The sequence below is a fragment of the Sebastes fasciatus genome, chromosome 24, assembly GCF_043250625.1.
Source record: "Sebastes fasciatus isolate fSebFas1 chromosome 24, fSebFas1.pri, whole genome shotgun sequence".
In the NCBI taxonomy this organism is placed as follows: Eukaryota; Metazoa; Chordata; class Actinopteri; order Perciformes; family Sebastidae; genus Sebastes; species Sebastes fasciatus.
In genome coordinates, this window is record NC_133818.1 from 12,010,116 (window position 1) to 12,032,926 (window position 22,811).

Sequence of the window (22,811 nt, forward strand, 5' to 3'; positions counted from 1 at the left end):
AGATACTTATTAAAAGGGAACAGCTGATACAAGGCATTTACTTCATCTGAGCCAAGTCCATTTTGGCAAAAGGAAGACAAAATGCAATGCCAATGAGTTAATCAGGCCCACGTTGTTACCAAGTGTAAATGTAATCCACCTACAGGCAGCCATATCTACAAGCCATCTGGATACAATACGCATGTCAACGCCAGATGGAAAGAAAGCGATACAGTCAGAGCAGTGAGCCAGAGAGACACGAGGACTCAGGAATAGATGGATGGAGGGATGGGTAAGAAATATGAATCGTTATGTAAGCCAGTGTTAACAGTTTATAATATGTATATGAAAATGAAAGAGAGTGAGCGAGCGTACTTTTCCACTGCAGAGCGTTTCTGAGTCTTGGTCTGGTAGTTGAGAGCCATCTTGGTTTCCATGCCGGTGTAGATGGCGACAGCTGGAAAGGGAGGCAGAGGTGAATGTTGAGCATAAAAGTGACAAAACATCTAAACTCAAGGTTCTTTTTAATAGCTTTTTCTGGGAGGACTTTGTTTGACATCTTTCTTTTCGAGCGTATTAGTGTATTTCAGGTGATGTTACCGTAGATGTGCGCAGTGTTCTTGAGCGTGGCTCCTCGCAGCAGCAGGTTCTCCGATCCTAACGGCCTGCAAACAGACAACAGCTCAGTTTCATCACTCTTAATTTGAAAGTATAATTGCTGTATTCTTTCTCTCCTTGTACACAACATGCCACCTAATAACAAAGTCCTTATTTTAAAGTTAAATCCCTGCTCTGGGACAAAGTAAAAAGAAATTCAAACTCATTCAGAGACACATTTGAATTGATTTACTGATCTTTACTGGTGGGAAATGATCCTATTCCTACCTGGCCACTGGCTCATTGTCCATGTAGACGTTGACACGGCCTACAAACCTGTAGAGGAAAAACGTAACAGAAAAAAAAAAGATACGTTTCAGACATTTATTTGTCAAGACAGTGTTTTTCAGATGTGTGGGTGTGTGTGTTGTACTGACTTGTACAGGTCCGGCTGTGGTTGTTCACACTCTATAGTAGCGTGGATGGAGTCCACCTCCTTCTCTGTGTTGTAAGCTTTGGTGTCCTGAACTGCAAAGTATGTCTAGAGAGGAGAGAGTGGATAGGTGGATAAAAAGAGACCGTTGCAATGAAAACTGGCGGCCTTAACTTGAATGAATTGAATAAAAGATTCAGGGGCCAGTTGCTTAAACTTACTTTAAGACTAGGGAAGATGAAGTGAACCAACCGGCGTCGTGGTATAATAACACACACACACTGTACACACCTTGTGGCTGCTCTCTCCGTCCAGACTGGCTGTAGTAACGTAGCAGGTCCCGTCATCTCGAGACGTGGACAGGAGGATGAGGTCGCAGGGGAAAGTCTCGTTTTCTTTCACCAAGACGACATCTCCAACCTGAGACGCAGACACAGAAGAGGCATCTTATTTTTCATTTAAAAAACACACAGATGTAGTGTCGTCAAGGATGTCACTCATCCCGTTAGTATTGCCAACGCTCTCTCTACTAATGCAGTCTGCCTAACAAGCTAACCTTCTGCTTCACCACCTGTAAACCTCTCAAGCTCAGCCGACAGTCGCGAACATTTGTTCTCTCACGGGACATTTGATCCTGAAACAGATCCTCTGCATCTGTTATTTTAGCTTCAATTTCACTCTCTGGATACATTACATAACATACATTAATATAACAGGTATTAAAAGCTGAATTGCTCTCAAATGTAGGCCAAAAACACACACACACACACACACACACACACAGCTTAATAGCAGGAAAATCCCTCGGCATGAGCCAATAAAACAAATACACCAAAGTCCTGTTCACGTTATATATATAGTGAGAGTGATTTATCTTGCGATACACACACGTACCCTGAGCTTGCGACTTTGTTTGCGGACTACTTTCCCGTGCTGCACCACGTGGACGGGACAGTGGTTGACAGAGTTGTCTGCTTTGTGTCTCAACCAGTCCTCATAACCCTGAAACAGAGGAACAGAGACGGCAGGATGTAAAAGGTGTTGTGATGGAGTGTTAATTAAACGGGTTGTGAAAACCTTTGGGGTTTTCTCACCTGCTTAATTGCGGTGACCGTGATGACGAAGAAGAGCGGCAGCCCGCTGGTGATGGGACTGGTGGGAGTGTCGATGATCAACTGGAGTGACACACACACAGACAGAATTAAATGACAGACACGGATTCAGGGCAGAATAATATATCAACATAACAGACAGCAAAGTAATAACTGACCTCTACAGGGAGGTAATAAGAATAAGGAGCTAATCTCCTCCTACACTCAAACACAAATAATGGCTCTTTTAATTACATTGGGTGAAACTTTTAAGCGGCAGTTCTTTTTTTTGCTTGTTTTCTTGATGTAAAGCGGATTACATGAAAGCATTATTAGGCTGTCATTCAATCGCATGATTGTCCATGATTAATCGCGATTAATACCAAATTAATCACACATTTTTTATCTGTTCAAAATGTACCTTAAAGGGAGATTTGTCAAGTATTTAATACTCTTATCAACATGGGAGTGGGTAAATATGCTGCTTTTTGCAAATGTATGTATATATTTATTATTGGAAATCAATTAACACAAAACAATGACAAATATTGTCCAGAAACCCTCACAGGTACTGCATTTAGCATAAAAAGACTTGCCTCAAACTGCATGTGATTATCATAAAGTGGGCATGTCTGTAAAGGGGAGACTCGTCGGTACCCATAAAACCCATTTTCATTCACATATCTTGAGGTCAGAGGTCAAGGGACCCATTTGAAAATGGCCATGCCAGTTTTTCCTCGCCAAAATTTAGCGTAAGTTTGGAGCGTTATTTAACCTCCTTCCCGACAAGCTAGTAAGACATGGTTGGTACCAATAGATTCATTAGGTTCTACTTTCATATGATTCACACTAGCTTTAAAACTGAGCCCACTAAAATCGATCGATTATTATTATTTCTTATTCCTACTTGTTTTCTTACCAAACTGTATAACAAGTCACTCAGCTATATACATAAAACCAAACCATTAATTAAAGTAATTTTTAGTGTAATGGTTTATCTTTTAAAACTATTATAGTATGTTACCAAAATGAGTAACATAGGATCTATATTACTATATTGTTGCAGCCCCCACTAATAAGATAAGTAAACAAAATGCATTAATCAGAAAGCATTTGATTACAGCATACTGTAGAAGCATGCTTTGCAGAAACAAAACCAGAGAAAAGACAGGACAATATATTTTAAAGAGGACCTATTGTGCTCATTTTCATGTTCATATTTGTATTTTGTGTTTCTACTAGAACATGTTTACATGCTTTAATGTTCAAACAACGCTTTATTTTTCTCATAGCAGCTGTGCTGAAGCACCTCTCTTCACCCTCTGTCTGAAACGCTCTGTTTGAGCACCTGCCCTACCCCTGTTACTTGGTGACATCACCACATTACAGAAGAAAATGCGGGACTTCAAGCGAGGCGTTTCAGGCAGATCAGGAGCAGTGTTTCTGTGGGGTAGAGTAACTCCCTTTGGCGTTTACTTTGGGCTTTGTAACTTTGCGGACCTTTTACATGCACAAAAAACTATATAACACACAAAAGAAGAGAGGAAATAGGTCCTCTTTAAAAAAAATTATTAATGTAAAAGTTAACAGAAAAAGCTTTTACCTGAACCAGAAATATGATGAGAAAGTAGAAGTTGGCGACTCTCCTGAACTGCTCAAACATATTCTTCGGGACGAAGTTCCAAAACGTGTACTGGAAGACATGAAACCGAGTTAAAATCCCAACACACTGTTAGCAGTAGCTCACTATGTCAAATCCAGTGGGAACAAGAACTACCAAACAGACTCAGAGTGACACAACACGAAGACAATATGTGGCTTCTTGCTTGCAGGAATCAAATGCCAACAGGGTCGTAATAAAGCAGGCGATAACTTTTAAATTGATTTTTACCATGAGTAGGACTCTGATATAATCCATAATCACAGAACAGATATAAATCTATTATTAACCACAGCCATTAAAGACAAAAGTGGAAAGACAGAACAAAATGATCAATTGGCTAAAGTGGCTAAACCGATTTAATTTAATAATTTAAATACTAGGAGAGAGTCTTTAAAATATAGTATCCACTCTTTCCGAAACACTGTGTCCTGTTACCAAGAATAACTCACTCACACATCTCACTGTGTTATCTCAGTGTGTGTTTTCGCTGACCTTGGAGGAGACGATTCTGTTGTCGGGGAATCTTTGCTGTATAAAGGCCTCTGTTCCTGGAGGAGGCTCCTTGTGTCCGATGTAAATGGTCCTGTTGTCCACCCAGTTCTCCTCACCAACACACTGCAGGGGGAGAAACAGACAAGTTTGAGTGTTTCATGTCAGGTTTGCATTTTGGACCAAGCTATATGAAGCTAAATAAAACGTCCGTCATCTGTACAATCAAACCTAATGTGCCATTTATATTGGACTCCTAAATTTAACTGGGTTTTCATGGGAGATGATCCTTTACACACACACACCCTATCAATACACGCCTACACACTAATAATAACAGACTGCTGTGTGACACACTGAAACAGAATCGCAGACGTTTAGTCAGATTGAATGAGTAATTTCTGCTCCATGAATGAGAGCTTTTGTTACCACGGATACACGGACCTGCATGTGACTCGGACTGGAATGCAGAATACACACACACACACACTGACACACACACACAAACACTGATAAGACAGACAGTACTACTAGATATCAGACTGGAGAGGGTTACTGGTGTGGTATTCCAATACTCCAGTAAAACCTGGAACATGCAAGTGAGATCTTTGAGCTTAAAGTATTTCAGGCAGGACTCGACTTGTACTGGAAACACACACAGGTACCATCCCTGTGTGGTCCATTCATCCATATGAAAACACACGGGCTGCAACTAATGATTATTTCCATTATCGATTAATCTGCCTGCTTATTTTCTTGATTAATTGATTGTTTTTAAACCTGCAACGATTAATTGATACGCTGTTTTTGGGACAAAAAATGTCCAAAATCTCTGATTCCAGCTTCTGAAATGTGAATATTTTCTGGTTTCTTTACTCCTCTATGACAGTAAACTGAATATCTTTGAGTTGTGGACAAAACAAGACACTTGAGGACGTCATATTGGGCTTTTGGAAACACTGATCAACATTTTTCACCATTTTATAAACCAAACAGCTAATCGATTAAACGAGAAAATAACCGACAGATTCATCAACAATGAAAATAATTGTTACTTGCAGTCCTACTTGTTTTGTGTATAGAAAACAAACGGTGGAAAATGTGTTTTTTTGCGAGTTTTCTGCCATTTCCACTCTGTTTTTTATGTGCAAATTTCAAATGTGCATACAAACAGTGGTTGTAATATTTAGAAATGAGAACGAACAACAAACAGATTCAGTCAAACAACAGACTGAACCCCGTCCAGAGGGCTTTCATGTCATAGCAGGCCGTAACCATCTTTAAGCACCTTTGACCTGCAGTGACCAGAATGACGGGCAGGTCTGGGCGATCACAACTCAACTCCAAACACGCCTCTTTTCAGCCATGAAACATTTCCTATACATGTCCCAATATCAGCTGTCAATCACAACATATTACCCTGGCGTTATTTGGTTAATTCATCACTATATAGTCCGTCTACAAACACACACACACACACACACATTCACACAGGCTAACAAGAGGTGACAGTAATCTGTGGCTGGTGAATGAGATTGGGTGTCAAGAGGCTGAATGGCCCAGTTTCCACACTCTCTCTCTCTCTCTGTCTGCCTCACATACACACTCACACAGTAACGGGTTAACTCACTGCTCTAAGATTACCTTGTTTAAGATGGAGAGCTATTTATATCATGTGAACTCCAACTATTTATGGGAGAGCAAAGGAAAATTGACATATGAATAAAAATGTATATCTTCAAGACACACATGTGATATATCATCCCTACTTCCGTGTCTTCATCGCCCTCTTCTTTACCTTTTTCTGAAGGCCAGTATTGACGCTGAATTGAAACTGAACCAACATCACATCCATCCTATCAGAGAGGGACCTTACTAACTGACTGCTATCTGATTTACAGTGATGAGAACCAGCGCTGCCAACTCGGTCGCCCACACAGTGTTACTTCTCCTCTCCCACCCGCCTGCTCCGTCTGCTTCACCCAACACGTTTCTTACACACTTCCCGTTAGTCGTCTGCACATGGAACAGAGCCATATATATATATACAGGAACACACATGCACAGTGTTACATAAATGTACTGTACATTATGTAGATGCTACTAAATGGTGGTAGCTCATTAACTTCGTAATCAGACTGTCAATTATTGAAAAATAAGCGTCAGTTAGCTGCAGTCTTAATGTTGTTGTGAATGAAAATGTCACTAATGATAATGTAATAATCTCTGAAGTCACTACTGTATTCATTAAACGTGAAGTATGCAGAACAAAAGGCAAACCAAAACTACAAATATTATCCTTATCAGTTTCATTAATGGTCTTTTGTCAATAATCAGCTGGTGGTTTGGGAAGTTGACCTTCAGATGTTGTGGTTTTGGTGTTTTTCCGACATGTGTTGGGTGTCTTATACGCTAAATACACAATATATATACTATCGTTCAACATACTTTTGTGTGAATAAACAGTCGTGTGTTTCTTTTCGGACGAATTGTACTACCACGTCCCTTCCTCCACTGCCTCCTTTCGAGTTGGAGACGTGTAACCATGGTAACCCGTGACAACCTGATGTGACAAAACGACAATTTGTGAGAATAAAAGTCTGAATTAATAAAAAAAAAACGATATTACGCCTCGCTAAGTGAAATCTTGACTTATTGAGCTGTCCGTCAACGTCTGTTTTGAATGTCGTCGTCACTGCTGCATTGCATTGTGGGATATTTATGCTGCATACTGTAATATTTTACCTGAAATATTATGTAATTCACATACTATAAGTGTGGAGGGAGGGAGGGAGGAAGGGAGGGAGGGAGGGAGGGAGGGAGGGAGGGAAAACATGAGTCTGTATGAACATAATGATCCATGAATCTGTGATGATCAGATAGACTGTATGGAGGCAGGCCTCCTCTCTTACTGTCATCTCCTCCATTTTATCCTTAATGCAGCGTTATTGGTTTTCTCACCTCTTTCCTCTCCATCCCTCACCACAACCTGGATGGCCTCTAAGCAGACGATCTCTCTCCTATCGATTACTTTCATCCCTATTCAAGCTTTTTACATGAAAGCCCTCTCTTGGTGTTTAATCGAATAAAAACGGCATCTTCGCAAAATAAAAGCTGGGCTTATAAAATAAAACTGCCCCGGGTTAGCCTTCAGCCCCTTTGGATGTAACGGGAGAACTTTGGGCTATTCTGGACCGGGATAATCACTTTTAGTGGCGTTTCATGTTACAGGACGCGGCAGGTATTTATAGCTGGAAGGGAAACATTTGTGGTCAGGAGAGAGGGATAGAGAGAGCTCGCAGGCTTTGTTTCGGTCTGTCTCGCTCAGTGCCCACATCCATTTACCTTAAAGCCACATTAGTAGGAGGCAGGGCGCCTTTTAGGGATCACACACGCACACACACAGGCCAGTGCACCCGGTGACATCAAACTTGTATGAGGGCACGAACAACGACACACACTGTAGTCACTGTAGTCCACAGGTTATATTTAGACCCCTATTCTTCTTGTCAATTGTGTGGGGGAGTGTTTTTCTTCTGTATGTCTTTACCGAGACAGGAAGACGAAGAATCATTTTTAGGTTTAAGGGACTAGTTCGAGCCTGAATGTACAAACAGGTGCACAGAGCACGCATGTGTGTTTTAAAGAAGTGAAAGTAACACTTTCAATGTTATTTTAGAATGCATTTCTTAACCTACAGTACAGCAGCTGAGTTTCCTATGTCAAAAACGCCTTGGAAAGCCTTAATATATACATTTTTTTCACTCCTTTGATAATGGTAACGGCATTACATCTTGATCGTCTATTTATTCAGCCTTTTTGAGAGACAGTGGGATGTTTAATGTCAAGGACACTGGCTTTTAGTATTGAGGTTTCATTTCTCTCTCTGTATTTTGGGGATGTGCCTAAAGCTTTGTGTACAAGTGACATCTACCTCCTTAAGATCTTCAAGTCTTCATGCAAATAAACAGACAGAAATCCCCCTACCATAAACTACACTCCATGGAAAAGATGACTCTAACAGACACTAATCAATTATTCTTATGTTCCTAGTCCTCGTGTTTCTGTTCTGCATTTCAGTTCCTCTATTCAAATGTATTTATTCATTTCAAAAAGTTATATAGGGCTGCAACTAATGATTATTTATAATGAAAAATGACCATCTCTGTTTCTCAAAGTCCAAGGTGATGTCTTTAAATGTCTCGTTTTATCAGTCTAAATCCCAAAGATATTCAGTAATATGATATAAAACAGAGAGAAGAGGGAAATCTCCTTATTTGAGAGGCTGAAAACGGCATTTTCTGCCATTTTTGCATGAAAAATTACTTTAATGATTAATCGATGATCAAAATAGTTTATTTTTCTGTCGATTGATTAATCGTTGCAGCTCTATATATACTCTATATGCATCCAATGATGCTTACATTTTTTACTTAAATGTGTCAATAAATTGGCGCCTTAAAAATACCACTCATTATTCTCACAGGACTTGAACGCAGCGTTAGAGAGCCAGAAACTGAAGCCCCACTGTGATCAGGAACAGAGGAGCATATTGTAAACAGGAAGAGCTGGACCCACCCACTCACACTCACCGAACACACACACACACACAAACACACACTTCCTGAAACAAGCAGCCGCCCCTCCTCCTCCACCCGAACCACCAGAGACAACCGAGGAGAGACAGATTCAGGGATGAGAAAAGACAAGAGGAGAACCATATTTGATGTGGAGCATCAAATGGAGGTGTGTGTGTGTGTGTGTGCGAAGACAAGCAGCAGCGATGTTACTAAGATGTTCTTCCCATCCAGTACAACCGACAAAAGAGATGCCGTTCTGATCAAAGACGCAGAGAAAACTTTGAAGACGTCCTCTTTTGATTCGATTAGGCACACTTCTATGTTTGTGTTCGAGGAGGAAATTCATTTTCCACAGCCAGACGAACACAGCTACATCCATTAAAAAGCCATCATGATTCACAGATTGACATGACTTGAGACACGCATCAACATCGCAGAGCAGAGGCAAAGCGATATAAACCATTTCATGCAGACATCATAAGATTCGGGGGAAATGTGTGATTTGAAACTATTAAAATAGTGTTCGGTCTGCGCAGTAATACTGTAGTTAGTGCTGCCGTATGACGCCTGCCAAGTAAAGATAACATTTACAGAAAACGGAGCGCAGGAAATCACTGCAACACACTATTGTCTGTCTGAGCTGTTGTTCCACTGATGACCAAAGTATTTTATCTCCCGCTGCAACAGGCGGCGCTGAAAAGAAGAAGCCTCGACAAAAAAGCCACGGACGACAACCTGCTCTCTGCGATACCGCTGACGGACGCACAGCCTTCAACATCTAAAAACGCTGTCATATATCAGGGTAGCATGTGCAAACACGATCGAACACATGCACACATGTGTTATCTCGGTGCTGCCACTGAGCCGCCGAGATAAGAGGAATCTTGTCCCCTCCACTAAATCATGAAATACAGACATAAAGAGTGCTACTGCATTTGAGATTTTGGCTAAAAGGGTGTGAGGGATAAATAAATGCAGGGGTGTGATTGTTTATTCTCAGTATTTAGAACAGCAGAGCGATTTAGCAAAGTCACCACTTTCTTCACGGCTGCTCCCGATGGACTCAAAGTTTAAAAAAGGCACTGGGGCAGGTTGAAAATAGCAGCAAACACGTACTAGTTTCTTATATGCACGTGGAGATGTACGTAGTGCTGTGTGTATGTACATCCACTCTGCAGAGAGAGAGAGAAAAAACAACTGATTTAAAGATTTAATGTGTATATTGTTATCTTTATATGTGATATTAAACTAAACGTCCTTGTGTGTGTCAGTCTGGGCGTGTGTGTGTGTGTGTGTGCTACCTGAGTCACAGATTAAATACCAGCTGTGCTCCCCATCTGTCACCGTGACGCTCAGCCTCACCGAGGCCAACAGGCCAGACCAAATAAGATAATGATAAATCCTCATCATCCACTTCCAACCATCGCGGGTGCGTTCACGCCGTGACGAAAACAAGTCGGCAGAGAGTTTAGAGCCGAGTGTCCAGGAAAGGATAAAAGGCTGATAAAAGCTGTCCACTGAGGAGCTTTTTTGTGACCGTCGGCAGCCAATCAGAGCTCTGCGATTCAAAGTAGTTAAGATTTCTAATTCAGCCTGTATGTAAAATTGATGTAAAGGCATGAATCCAGTTACTATGATTAACATTTCCTTGTTTCCACTGTTGGAAACCTTGTGATCTTTTCATGAATTTGCACACTGATGTCAGAGCACTTTTTGTACAGTAGTAACAGTAATGCTGCTCTTCTAAACAGATGAACAGTCAACTTTTGAGGCCTATCTCTGTCATTTTCATTCATTAAAAAAAAAATGCAGTGTCAGCCAAAAGCTGCATCCTTTAATCACATACCATGAATTAAAAAATCCAGAAAGTACATCACAAAATAATCACAGATGTGAATGGTCAGAACAGGGAGGGGCAGGGCAAAACAAATCCAAATTTGACCACTCCCATGTTGATAAGAGTATTAAATACTTGACAAATCTCCCTTTAAGGTACATTTTGAACAGATAAAAAAAACGATTAATTTGCGATTAATCATGTACTTCAATGAAATTAATCGCGATTAAATATTTTAATGGATTGACAGCCCTAGTCCCAACAAATGCCTGTGAGGAATGGGGTGACATGAACCTCCATGCATGTTACGCTCTAATATTCGCCTGGTTGGTGAATGTGTGTCTGTCAGAGGAAACTATCTTCACTCTCCATATAACGGTCAGATTGAGGAGGGAAAAAAAGCGTTAAACACCTTCAAAAAGGCAACGCAACTCCAGAAAAAGAAAAAAATTATGCCACTGTTGTTGTTGTTGTTGTTGTTGTTGTGTGTGGAGGTAAAACAGAAGGCCACTCTGGCTTCACCAGACATGAGAGGACAGAATACTAATCAGTTACAGACAAGCCAGCCGGTCTATAAAGCTAACTATCTGTCGGTGTCGGTCTCTGGGGGGTTTAGTGATCTGACCCCTCTAGTCCTCACTGTATTGTAACACACACACACACACACACGATCACGAGCGCACTACTGCTGGTATTAATCAGAGTCGGTCAGACTTTACGATTCAGCATTTGTACTGGTACGTGCGTGTTTCTATTTGAGCTGATATTATCGTCATAACTCTACACCTGCAGGTCCTCACAAGCCCACGTTCCTCAAACAATGCAGTGAAACACAGGACGGAGGAGAGAGAGAGAAAGTCCTGCACTTTGTGTGATGAAAGATTGAAATAAAGCTATATTGTTACTAAACTACTAATAATGTTAATTAGGTTACTGTCACAACTTGCTATACAATGACTGTTGTTATCAATTGCTGCTATAATTAGTGATACTTTATATTGTTATTATAACCACTACAGCTCCTCCTCCTGCTTTTACCACGACTGAAACATAACGCTATAACTACTGCTCCTCCTATTACTGGTGTTTGTTTAGCCTACATTTACTAGCTTGAGTCAGTTCATGCAGGATCCTTCCAATAAAACCTGAGTAATCGTCGTCTCTTGAACCTCCTCAGCTCTTCTGTAACTCACGTCACACACACTCAATCATTAATCAAAGTGACAGATCCAACCCTCACTGTGGAATGACAAACACATACCGAAACACCTGGATCACACCAGTACTAAATCAGAACAGGAATCACAGCGACGTGACTACAGGTGCTGGTAGACTGATCAGTGATCTAATGGCTTTATACTGTCACAATCTGAAGCCTATAAGGGAACGAATGTGAGCATAAACAGCAGCACAGCAGACTCTCTGGAGATCATCTAACACAGATACTCACCTGCTTCCATTACCTATGTGGGTCAGCGGACCGCTGTGCCAGTGAGTGCTGGTTCGTTTTGTGGACTGAAGATCCAAACCGCTGTGTAACTTAGTTTTTTAAAAGGCGTTACATACAGCGTAAATAATATTATTTATTATTAAAAATGCATTTGTTGTGTGTAATAATACAACGCCAGGTTGCTCTATTATTTCCGGGTGCAATGACACAATTTCTTTAAAAGAATGAATACAGTTTTCTAACACAGACGCATGGACGGAAACATGCAGATATTTCACACAGGTGGTTTTATCTCAGTACACCAACACACACCACTCCCATCAGACCAACCCTTCCTGCTGAATCACTGATCCACTCTGTGATAAACTACTGAAACTGGGAGAGGAGAGGAGAGGAGAGGAGAGGAGAGGAGAGGAGAGGAGAGGAGAGGAGAGGAGAGGAGAGGAGGAGTAACCTTCTGACCTCCTGTCAGCTATACAGAGAGCTTCATTAGCCTGGTTTTCACAGAGCAGATCTCAGCAGGGAACTGGGATATCACACCTGCTTTACCACACTGACTGACTGCATGACTTCTAGCTCCAGATTCAACTTTCACCACTTTGATGACCCCTAAATTACAAATATTCAATGTTTTCCTGAGCTCATTTATTGGGAGTCAGAGTTAGAGACCCTCTGCAGCAGCATGGATACACCTCTCTGCTGAAAGCTACTCTAATGGCACTGCTTGTTGTAAGCTGCTTTAAGCAGTTATTGCACTCAGTGCAGGATAGATGCGAGGCGGGAGGCAGAGCGGCTAATAGGCGAACCACTGACTGGGCTTCTCCTCGGAGCTCATAGAACACCATTGTTGTGGGTTTCCTGCGGATAAACACGGTCATTCTTTGGATTGTCGAGGGAATAAACTCACGCACTGTTCATACTTGCTTCATTGTAGTGTATGTGAGAGGGGGAGCGCTGCTGCTGCTGGTCACATGATCCCCCATGACTTGACCTAATGCTGCGTTCAGGTCACATGAAATAAATGTGGTAGAAGCTTGACGGATAAAAGTAACAACTTTCAGTACTGTAGGAAGTAGGAAGTTGAGCTGAGGTGGACAATTCGTTTAAGTTTGCACACTAGTTTCCATCGCACACGAATGCAGCACAACAGGAAGCCGTTTTCATCTTTGCTCTTTATCTCTCATTATTCAGCAAAATGCCAGTGACTCAGCTCACCATGAATGCACCTTGACTCGCAAACATCACATGGAAAACACAACCAGTCTGACTCAGACTCTCTCTCTGTCTTTCCAGCATTGAAAACAAATTCAACAAACACACACACACAACATACTGTCTTTGGATGTGCTACTGTGAACAGATGACACTGAATCCAACCGATTCCAGTAAATATTCAATCAAAAGTAAGCAGTGAGGTAAATTGAGTTTGCATGTGTAACAAAGTGACTGTTCCACTCATCAGTTCGACGTGTCTGTGTGTGTGTGTGTGTGTGTGTGTGAGTACCCAGGACACACTAAGTGTCTGCATTGATCTGCGGACACTCAGCTCGCTTTAAATAACTCCCAACTCTGACGTTCAAAGGCAGTGGGCTCTAATGAGCGAGCAACACCACACAGTGTTTTACAGTAAATGTGTTGAACGGGACTTTAGTGTAAACAAAATACTGAACGTTTAATATTTACGGTTTGAAATTGTTGCGGCGGGGATGTGAAAACACTCTCAACACACCTCACACCACAGGAATATCTTTAAATCTTGCGTTTACCAGAGATGTGCTCATAAGGTTCTTAGAAACACGTCATTCAGCATGAAAAAAAGCATAAAAAACAACTAAATTAGTTGTTAGTTTTTACTGATATCCATCTTGACTCATCCACCTCCAAAGCACTTAGGGTAGAAGCTGTAATGCATTCATATTCTTGGTAACAACCTGCGTTCCAGTGGGGTTTTAATCTTCTTGTTCGATGTGTTTATTTCCCCCCCAACTTTTCATTCTCTCCGTCTGTCTCCTCCTCGTTAATGGGAGCACTTCTTCCGTAATGTTTGTCCTGTAGGGACACCGCTGCTTAGTGGTGTTCATTACACCATTGTTTGTGTTGCCGGTAATCGTTCCCACACTTGACACACACACACACACACACACGAACACTGAAGATTATATGAAAGCTGCGTCTACTGCTGCATCTCAACTCATCACAAATTACGGCTGCAACAATTACTTCCATTATCAAATAATCTGCCTCTTATTTTCTTGTTCAATTAACGGATTAATCGTTTATAAAATGTCATAAAACTGTGACATGCATTCCTCATTTTTTCCCCCCAACGATATGTGAGGTAGTAAAGCTCAAACTGTAGTTTTAATAGGAAGTATAGAAACGCTCACGTGCACTAAAAGGCATGCACAGCCGGCCCGGCTACGTCAACAAAGCACAGAGAAGCCCTGATTACAACACACACAGAGGGAGAGAGACTTCATTCTCTGCTCAGGTAGACATTACTCCTCTATATCTTTACATAGACAATAGTTTACTGCGATTCTCTGCCTCCATCTCTACGCCTTTCCTGTCTGCTTGCCAGTTGAACAGACCGGCGGCTCCTCGCTAACCGGTCTGCCCTCCTGGTTGGTCTCCAGGGACTCTGAATCAGTCAAATTCAAGCCTCTCCGGAGCCCCTCTCTCTTTGTTTCTACTCAGTTAGAATCAACTTTGAAATGCTCAATTATTAGTGTTTCCCGTCAAGCCGTCAGTAAAAGGAGAATATAACAGGGATGTTTGTTGCAGCTAATGTTACTCTTCTGTCCTCCTGAAGACCAAAACAAACTAATGCATTTCAAAAAGCCCAAACTAATGGGTTCTTTATGAAACAACAACACATGACGTACATGATTTTTTTGGGTGGACATTTATTTTGAAGCTTGACTACTTCCACATTTGACTCAGTTAGTTGTGCAACTGAACCAATCGTCTATTGTATATACCTTACATTGTACTAAAACAATGAGATGAGTTATTCCAAATCAACGTTGTGACGTCATGCCTGTCATATCCTGTTCTTCTATTATATTGTTGTATACTGATTTGTTCTCTGCTTTGTGCTGTTTTTAGTTGAATTGTCTCTGTTCGGTTCAGTTGAGCTCCCTGTTCCTGGTGTTTCATTGTCACATGTCCCCATGAATCCCGCTGCCCTTCCATGTCACCTAGGGAGACAAACACACACACTCGATGAGAGTGTGTGAGAGGGTGCAGGAGAGGAGAAAATGACTAGATGGTCAGTTTGTTCTTCATTATCTCCTTGACAACCATGAGATTAACAATCTCCCTCTCTCACTTCTACCACTGGCTATTATCTCACTATCTGACTCGTCCTTTCTTCCTTTAGATTTTATCTCTCTGATTCTTCGTGTCTGACTCTCCCTCCATCTCCTTTCCTTCACTGTGACATCTATCATGCTCTCAGAGGCAGATTAAGAGGCTGTGATGTTTTTTTACGGTCAATAAGAGGGACAAACAAAACAATTTGTCTGACTGTGTTTTCATCCTGACACTGCTTGGCAACAAGTGTGATTATCACATCTCAGTGGGAGGGTGAACAAATCACAGGACAGATCAGAGGGAGGAGGGGAACTGAACGGCATCATGTGGTCGCTCATGAGACCGGTCACCTGACTGGGGGCCCAGCACCACGCTGGAAATGGATTCCTAGAAGCTGCGGAGATCTGTGGAAGATCTTTCCAGCTGTTGAAGTTAAAAGTGTGGCAGTGCAGTCATGCATTGTCCCAATTACAGCTGCTTCTAGGACACCTCTTATATCGTCTGTGACTGATTGTATTCATACAGCTGCAGGACAAAATAACTGATCATGAGGACAAAAAGATCATTCACTGGACAGTTCAAATGCTCTTCACGATCCTGGAAGAAGGCCAGTCAGACCACTGAGCCCTGCGTCTTCACCCCTCCTCCCACCAGTGCAAGCCTCAGCTATTTATAAGACGCTGCTGCAGTTGTATTTACTGTATGTGAATCTTTAAGACCACTTTAGACTTCAGAGGGAATTTACTTTAAAGCAACAAATGTTATTCATCCCGAGTTGGTGCCATTTGCGTCTGCCCTCAGTGCTGTAAATCAATCCCGCTGCAGGACTGTGGCGACACACGATGCAGAAAGCACTGCCGGGTTGCAAAATTTAGCAGTGGCCTCTTTTGTTTGTGGCAATTACGCTCAAATATTAATGCGGTGATTATTTATTCATGTTAAAATGCAACACAAGGCACATTTAAAAAGGATTTAGTGTTGTTATTTGGGTTCGCTCGGTGTAATGCTGCTGCACTCAGACAAATCTATGTGACCATAGTTCCATTATTTATATTGTTCTACTGTTATACGTCTTCCCGTATGTCACTTCCAACATGACTCTACTGCTGCTTAGCACACTTCTACTCTCATGTCCATCACATACTGCAGAATAACAACGACGCTTTGACCCAAACTACAAAGTCCATATTGGATAAATGTAGTTTTGTCATCATCTAATCAAAAATGAATAAAGAGCTATAAAGCCCATTTGGGCTCTAATGTGACAACACGCCATCTCAGCTCTATCAGTGCACTGATGTGTAATCTCAGCATTATATCACTCGGCGCTGCTCCGCTCTGACAGCGTGTTAGAGAGGATCACAGTCATCCACTTCACGGCGGCTGCCAAAGAGCATCGATAACGTTACAGAAGAATCGATGCTGGTTTCATGTGTGCAAGTTTGTTCTGCTATGGGGAATCGCTTGCTAAACTCACCGCCATTCTGCACTTCCAGGCAACGCTGGTTTGTATTTTGTCGCATGGCAACAAATGCACCTTCGCGAAGAGGATCTTTTATAAGTTGTTGCAAAAGTGGGCTTCACAAGTGCTCCCTTTGGATGCCATTGAAAAGCTTTTAGCTCAGCCTCAGGAGCTCCATATTCTGCTCTTAAATCAGCTTTTTGTGAGAGAAAACACACTCAAATGTCAGTATTATTGTTAAAAAAACAAAGATGAGATACATGCAAACAAGGACAAATCTATCCTGTGACTACAAATACAGTTTTTTATTCTGTAACTATGTAAAAAGAGAGAGAGAGGGCAGCAGATTGTGCCTCTGCAGCGGCCAAAATCCAAGCGTATAGAGGAACGTTACACAGAAATGTACAGATTTAACTCCCTAACTCCCTGATTGCATAAAAACTTGTGTGTCTTTATACTATGACAGTTTTCCTAAAATAAGATTTACAGTATCGCAATATACAGTATATATCAATATATTGAATCGTAACCCCTGTATCGTAGTACGTATCGTATCGTCAGATTCTTGCCAATACACATGCACAACTACTGAAATCCTGCATTAACAGGAGCTGATGTGGGTGCAGCACCTTTACAGTCTCATCACTACCTTAGATTCACAATGAACACACACAAACTGAGAGAAGAAAGGCAGCGCGAATACATACAAAGTCAGGGGAAAAGGACAAAGCAAACGGCACAAGGTGAATACAACTTCGCTCCGGGTTGAACTGAAGCATGGAGGCATTTGCTTGAAGGTAATATTGTTCAACCTGAACCACAAGTTTGCCTGATGCACTGAAGCAAAATGCCAATCAGCTCCAAAGACTACAGATTTCTCCTTCCTTTCCGACGCCTACCAATGATGACATCTAAACAAAAAGTGTAGCAGAAATTCCTCAGAAGATATTGGACGAGCTGCTAACAGGAAAATGATCTCATCATATCCCGTTGTCAGAGGAACGCTACTCATAACTGCTTTATTATGGATAGATGTCCGTTAACTACCCGTCTTAATGGGGCTGATGGGAAGAGGTCAACCAAAAGTGATGCATTTCTTGCAAGTAGGCAAAAATGTGTGCGTACGTACAGTAAGAGGTGCGTGCTACTAACCGATAATCCAAATAATCAATGATGTCCTGCTAGAAAACAGAGCAAAGAGAGAGGAACAGGGGTGAGACGTTAGGGCTGAAAGGAAGAGAGGAGTCTGCACGGTGCAGCGTCAGCATTTAGGAAGAGGAGGGGTACACTCCCACTTCACTTTTCTCTCTGTCTCTGACGTGAGCACCGTGGGGAATGGTGTGTTCCAGCAGCGAGTGGGCCAGCTATCATTCCCTCAGATGGGGAGAACATTAAGGTGTACCTCCTGCCCCTCTCAGCACTTTCACCAGCAACCCGGAGCAATGTTATTATGATGGCCCAAGTTCAAACAACTCTCTCTCTCTCTTTGGATAGAGGCCTCCACGCACCATTAGGCCAGGGCTATCCATCATCTGTCTCCTAGTTCAATGGGCTGTAATACACTGTTAATGTTACTGCAATGACACTGATACAACCCCTTAATGGAGCTCACGCTCCTCAGCAGGTATTCTTTGGGCAATGGGAGGAGGAGATAACTTAAAGCACAATGATACAGTCTTTTATGTATCAGCTGATACAAAAAAATAAGAAAGCAGCTTTGAACTATATAAGTGGCTCTGAAGGTTCATAAGATGATTAACAGGATAGGATCAAATGCAAGCAAGCTACATAGAATTAACTTTTTCAGATGTTTCTTGTTAACGTTTGAACTACTAGAATAATAATCTTCCTTTAAAGTGCAAATAAATATAAAAAAAAATAAAGTAAATCATGACTCAAAGAAACACAAGGGTGTCCTTAAACGTGGTTGAAAAGTGAAGCAGCAGCAGCCAGTGAAGCAGAGCGAGTGGCTTAGTGAGAGCCAGTAAATCCTTCAGGTAAAGAGGTTAACCCTGGTGGTGGACAGTATGGACGGGCAGGTGTTAACTGATTAGCATGAGGCTGAGAGGAAACCTGCCGCTGTTGGCACACACATTATACAGCTTCACGACAACATAGTAAAACCTTCTGATTCATGCAAACACATCGGGCCATGCATATGCTATTTTATTTATCAACCGTTCTGTTATCACCATTACTGTTGTGATTTTACAGTTATTTGAGCATCATTAGCAGAAACACAAATTTGAAGTCTGTCTTTTGTGCTTGAATCAATATGAAAAACAAGTAACAGGGCCTTTTAAAAAGCCATCAGAATAACTATTAGTTTTGCCATTCGTGTGTCATAATCGATTTATTCTGTGTTTTCCTTAGGACCGTCACTAATCGGCTTTTCACTACACAATTACCGTGGCCAATAGAATTCACAATAATAATATTATCATTATATACAGAAAATCTGAAAGAAATAAAAGAAAAAACAATAAGAATGTTATCAGTCAAATTCATCTTTAACGTTATTTATTGTGCATTTTGTCTCTTTTTTTGGCGAATAAATTACACTCAAAATACATGTGTTACGAAGTGGAAGGGGAGTCTGCAACCATAATATGTATATCTATAATTATTTAAGAGGCACTGTATTATTTTCACAATATTTTTATATGTGTATTATTAACATGATATTTTTTATTTTAAATATAATTTTAAATATATTATTGCCAATACCGTTATATCGTGACACCCCCTAGTTTTCCTAGTAACCTCTCTAGAGAATAAAAGCAGTCTTTGGACACCCTTTGGTGCTTAACCTAATTTTAGCCAGTCCTCAGCAAAATAAGAAATATTAAAATTTCACTATAAGTCCCTCACAATTAACTATTGATTCAGTAAATCATTTTAAATCTCCAATTTGCTGTATGAAAGCTGTAATTCTGCAGTCTTGTGGACATTTTGGGGGTCAGGTGCATCAGAAGAGTCATTATTTGACCTTTTAATTTACCACCACATCACTGTTTGTAATACTAGTCTACACTGTACTGTAGTAATTAAACCCAAACCTTTGACCACATGGCATCCCTGGACCCCACACTGAGCAGCCCTGCTGTTCGCTGATGATAACCCCACAATAAGAAGCTACACCGACGTCACACACCCACATTATCAGCCAGTCTGCTTATGAATTATTGACAACTAGACGGAGCCAAGGAGTTCATGTGATCCGCTGCCCTCTGCGTCACCTGGCTACTACTGAATTCCACCTGCCCGCTTAACGGTAACACCACAGAGACGACAATATGATCACCAGCCGTTATTCACTTTACTCTACACAGCCTCATATGCACAGATCAGTTAACATGCTTCATGCCACAGCTGCTGCTGCTGAGGGACAACCTATGTACCAATTAGAAAATACAGCAGCAGGAGATAAGTGATTGGCTTAGATTTTAAAGTATAGCTGTAAAATGGATTAAGTGTGCGAGGGTATAGTGAACACCAGTAACCCTTTAATCCACTGTGTGAAGACAGGAAGCCAGACAGAGAGAGAGAAACAGGAGAGGAGAGGAGAGGCACTTCCTGTCCAGGAATCCAGGATTCAACAACAGCAGAGGAATGCTGCCCGGCTGCTTCTATCTCACCTCTACCTCTACACTGACGGATTCATTTACAGCTGCAAACTATAGTGCTGGAACTGTTTATTATGCATTAAATACTTTAATCAGATTAAGATATTATTGCCTTCTAACAATCCGGATGAAAAAAGTCCATCGTATTTTATATTTTCATACAAAAATAATGCTTTTTTATTTTATTTGTGTCGTTCAAAACAAGCAAGGAGGCTACCGGGATAGGAAACGGGTTAGAAGAGTCTCCAGAACGTCTTATTTTTTCAGAAAAATTGATGTTTAGCAGTGTGACTCGAATGTCATGATAATGAGAGGCACAAACTGGGGCTGCTGGTTTCACCCATGACATTTTGTTAAGCACACGGAGCAACCGTCAGGAAACTAGTAACACCTTGGTGCTTTTAAAACATCCAGTATGTGTGTCAATGTGGTGAGTTTGTTCCTTCTTTCTATAGTAAATAAACAGGGAACTAGTGTAGCTACTCTATACTGTAGGTTTATAACACTAAGCTGGACAAATGATGTTCTGTCCATCATTAAGTGGAACAAAGAGACCAAAATTGTCCATCTACTATCATTTGGGTGCATTTTTTTTTAACAGAAAACAAGAAAATGGGAGGATGAGAAAGTAGTAGAGAAATTAAAAAGTGGAAAAACAACAAAATGAAGAGAAATGGCTGAGAAAAGAGCTTTTTCTTTTGATTGAACGCAACTACCAATAAGCAACATACCAAAAGGACAACAGGACATTACTGTTAAAGGACGGTTCTATTGTGAAAAAACGTATTTCAGCACTGAAGCACTGCAATGAGTCTACAATTTAGCACAATAAATGGTGCTTTTTCTTAAACTTGCAGGGACTAAATTACCCCGAGAAGAGCAGAGAAGAAAAGCAGGGCGGCGAGCCAGCGGAGTGAGTGAGTACAGTACAGTACACGAGGTCTCAGTGCTCCTACTTGTCACTGTGATTACATTTTGTTCTCATTCAGCCTGGACGGCGGCGACAGCCACAACCATTACAACTCTACATGTTACACTTTAAAAGATAGATACGGGCCTTACATAACATCCTCTGCCTCCTTTCTTCATCAGAGATGGCAGCAACTGGGGGGGCCAGTAACCCGGCAACGGTACAACTGGTATCCAAACGCTATAACCTCGGCTAAACTTAATAAAGAGTAATAATGTGTTTATTGTCATAGACACATTAAGTGAATTTAGCATTGCTTCCATTAATATCTGACAACACTGATAGCATGTTTTTTTTTTTTTAATTAGGCGATATTTTATATTGTACGATTACTAAACAGATAGATCTGCATATTAAACAGATAAAAGGGTCTCGGGCTGCTACTAACAATTATTTTTTATGAAAAATTACTTAAAAGATGAATAGATTATCCAGGTTAAAGCTTTATTTTTATTCCTATTATATTGTTTTTTCGTTTGGTTAATACTACAGGTACAGCATACAGAGGTGTTTGTGTTCTGCTCATGTTTATGTTATATGAACATGATTATTACCAATAAAGAAGTATCGCTAAACAATGTTTATACAAGACATGAATATAAAATAATATACGTTAAAACAAGTGTAATTATACTGTGTATGCATCTCCTCTGTATTTCTGTATTATGTGTGATGATGAATAAATAAAAAAATAAGTGCAAAACAAAAACAAAAAGATTAATTGATTATCAAAATTATTTCTCTGCACATTTACTAATTGATTAACGGACTAATTGTTTCTGCTCCGTAAAAGTCACAGGAAAAATAACCGGTGAAAAATGTCATATTTCCTACGTACTTACAGTACCATAATGAAAATGTGCTTTTATTTTGAAAAACAAAAGTGCTAAAATATTGCCTACACGTTTATATTTGAATTAAAATTTTCCTGGAAACGATTTAGATCATTATAGGACACTTAAACTCTCCAGGACGCGCACTTTTTTGAAATCTAGAAACAATAGAGGTTACAGGTTTCAGTAAAAGGGTAAAATTGATTAAATATATGAAAAGGCCAAAATTAGCAAATCAAATTAATCGATCTAATTTCAAACATAATAACAAGTTGATAACCAGAGACTCCATACTGGGTGATACCTGTTCGCTGCTCTGATCAACATCATTTCATCACATCATAGACAGTAACCACACTGTATTTTATACTACTTCTTAGGCTCCAAACTAAGGTGTATTGCAGGTAATAATCAATCAATATGATCCATTATAAAAAGCATTCACTTCTCTTTAAAGGGGTATAAACTCAGAATAAAAATTAAAAC

General features: G+C 40.7%; 1 protein-coding gene across 7 annotated transcripts in view; it reads right to left on the reverse strand.

The window, feature by feature from the left end:
* The window catches only part of atp11a (ATPase phospholipid transporting 11A), a 43,634-nt gene that overhangs the window by 18,286 nt on the left and 2,537 nt on the right, over positions 1 to 22,811 (reverse strand). For all 7 annotated transcript variants that reach the window (XR_012592872.1, XM_074626570.1, XM_074626569.1 and 4 more), the window contains exons 2-10: positions 4,256 to 4,378; positions 3,704 to 3,793; positions 2,104 to 2,184; positions 1,904 to 2,011; positions 1,301 to 1,429; positions 1,014 to 1,117; positions 865 to 912; positions 580 to 644; positions 355 to 436 (exon numbers count right to left, since the gene is read on the reverse strand). Coding sequence is in view for 6 of the 7 variants with exons in the window: in XM_074626570.1 (XP_074482671.1) it covers positions 355 to 436; positions 580 to 644; positions 865 to 912; positions 1,014 to 1,117; positions 1,301 to 1,429; positions 1,904 to 2,011; positions 2,104 to 2,184; positions 3,704 to 3,793; positions 4,256 to 4,378 (830 nt within the window). In the remaining variant the exon portion in view is untranslated. The remainder of the gene's footprint in view (positions 1 to 354; positions 437 to 579; positions 645 to 864; positions 913 to 1,013; positions 1,118 to 1,300; positions 1,430 to 1,903; positions 2,012 to 2,103; positions 2,185 to 3,703; positions 3,794 to 4,255; positions 4,379 to 22,811) is intronic.